Source organism: Palaemon carinicauda, chromosome 1 (genome assembly GCF_036898095.1).
Source record: "Palaemon carinicauda isolate YSFRI2023 chromosome 1, ASM3689809v2, whole genome shotgun sequence".
Lineage (NCBI taxonomy): Eukaryota > Metazoa > Arthropoda > Malacostraca > Decapoda > Palaemonidae > Palaemon > Palaemon carinicauda.
The window spans coordinates 55013322-55015821 of NC_090725.1; the positions used below are offsets into that span (position 1 = coordinate 55013322).

General features: G+C 36.2%; 1 protein-coding gene across 4 annotated transcripts in view; it reads left to right on the forward strand.

The window, feature by feature from the left end:
- LOC137648330 (uncharacterized) overlaps positions 1–2500 on the forward strand; it is a 15435-nt gene that overhangs the window by 12729 nt on the left and 206 nt on the right. For all 4 annotated transcript variants that reach the window (XM_068381258.1, XM_068381266.1, XM_068381281.1 and 1 more), the window contains exon 4: positions 1–2500. This exon is cut by the window's left edge and continues 402 nt beyond it; it is cut by the window's right edge and continues 206 nt beyond it. In XM_068381258.1, coding sequence (XP_068237359.1) covers positions 1–2196 — 2196 coding nt within the window. In that variant the 3' untranslated portion in view covers positions 2197–2500.

A 2500-nucleotide genomic window follows, 5' to 3' on the forward strand; every position in this document is an offset into this window, starting at 1 on the left:
GCAGTCACCTTTACCAGTGAGAATGAACCTTTCAGCACCATTTTGAATGACTTCATGTTTCTTCTACAACTCTTTTACCCCTATTTGAAAACCAATTGGGTTAATGTTGTCCAGCAAAGGATTATGTTGCATCGATACTTAGAATTTGGAATCCCCTACCCGAAGTTTGTGATAAGGAATAATAGTTGCCACTGGAATGGCATTTGCTTCAGTTTACATAGTGTTACAGGGTTTCCTGTTATTGATTACGACGATATTAGAGATAGTGATAGTAGCAGTGGCAGTGGTGATGAAAGTGATGATAATGCAACTGTGGCTGATTTCATGGCAAATGAAACTCATAATGATGTTATAGATTTAAGAAATAGGATCGCTGAAAGAAACTTGAACGGAAATAATGGTGATAAAACTTACGTTGATAATGATTATGCTAACACCAAAACCAAGGAACGGTTAGATTCGTGTGATGATGATGTCAATTTTAATGATAGCAATAAAAAGCCTGAGGATCAAACTAATGTTCATAGAAAAGAGAATGATGGTGTTGCGGACGACGTTGACGAAAAAGAAAATGACGGCGTTAGTGACAATGTTGACAACACAGTGAATAATGGTATTGCTGACAATGTTGACGAAAAAAGAAATAATGATGTTGCTGATAATGTTGACGAAAAAAGAAATATTGGTGTTGCTGACGATGTTGACAAAAATGCGAGTAATAATGTTGCTGACAATGTTGACAAAAATAACGATGAAAATTTTATTTATAAGTTAAAAAGAAGTACGAAAGATGATAGTGACAATGATGAAAAAGTAGACAGCAGTAATGGTAACACTATGTGTGTGGCTGATGATAACCTATCCAAGACAATTATAAAAGCCGATTATGTTGTTATTGACTTTTGTCTCAACAATCAGGTAGAACAGTCCAATTTTATAGAAAATACTCTAAAGGTTTTCCATTGCCAGAGCTTAAGACTTTGGTATGGAGCTCTAGAAAGCTTGAATTTGGTTCATGTTTTAGGGCAAGCATGTTCTTCCCTCAATAGGTTATACCTAGATGGTCCCATGTTTAAGTTGCGGGACGCTTGTCAGCTGGGCAAAGTTTTAAGAAGATGTGTTAATTTGAGAGTTCTTGCCCTTAAATTAGATCTAGTACAGGATCCGGGCTTGATGGAGCTTAATGAGCTACCTAAACTTGAAAGTCTTTCTTTGAAGTTGCACAACTGTGTTTTATGGGAGTGTTTCCCATTAATAGAAAGAGAAGGTCAAGAGTTTCCTTACAGGGAGAGTCCATTGACAGTAAACCAGTATATGGATGAACGTGGGATGCACCCCACTCTTCCAGCATATGTTCATCAACATGATCCTTACTATAACATCATTTATAGAAATCTATTTAATCTAGCAGGTGCACCACAAAGAGACGCTGCATGGGACACCACCTCATTGGGTCAAAAATTCGGATTAGGTGAATTCTCAAATGGTAGTCTTGAAAGGCCTGGTGCTTTAAAAGATAATATATTTGGCGAAGGGCCCTTGAGATATGATGTACCTTCAATCACTGGCAGTGTTCATGGATTTGGTGCGCTTGAGGGTGTTTGCAATGACAGTATTTGTATTCATGATCGTAGAGACTGCGCATATATGGAAGAACCTTTTACTTTTTATAATAAGTTTTATGGATATGGAATACCTGATTCTCCAACTAAAAATCAAAACAGTAAAGTTCACTTTGAAGTAAATGCTAGGCCTTATGACCATATTACCGACAGTCTGGAGGGCCTGTTAATGGATAATCACATCATGGCTGCAAAGGAAAACTCTTTACAACAATGGCGACTTGATATGGATTTTAGTGCTCCAATGAAACTACTTCGGTCTCTTTTATCAGCAACACCAAACCTGAAAGTGTTGGAGATTCCAGACCTAAGATTTGATGACGCCTCGATCCTATTTGAACAGAAAGAAGTATCAAGAAACCTTACTAAAGTTCATACATTACATTTGTCTTCGCAATACACAATTCACTTAGCAGAGGCTGTAACCAACTTCCCATCACTGAGGACTGTTCGAATAGATCCAGACTATGGAATTGACAATTTCTTAAGATACAAGAATAAGCTTCGTCATACAAACATCGATGTAGAATTAGGTAAAAGCGCATTTTCTCTTAGGTTTGAAGATGAAGTGTAAAAATGTGATTTTAAATTGCAAACTTAGTTCCACTCCTGAACTTGTCAAGGAAATTGCACCATATGGAATCGTTTTATATAGATACATTACGAATTTGTATGTGTGATACTGAAAGTGGACTTATAAAATTATATTTTGAATCTATCCTTAACAGATCTTCAAAAGCAAATGATAATTACTGATATTAAGTATCCAACTGATTTATAGGTTTGGTTGTCTGTTAGGTTTTATATATTAAAGATGCTTTGCATTGAGTTCCAAGAGCTCTTTTCATTTATAGTTTTAGACCTACCTATAAAGTGCA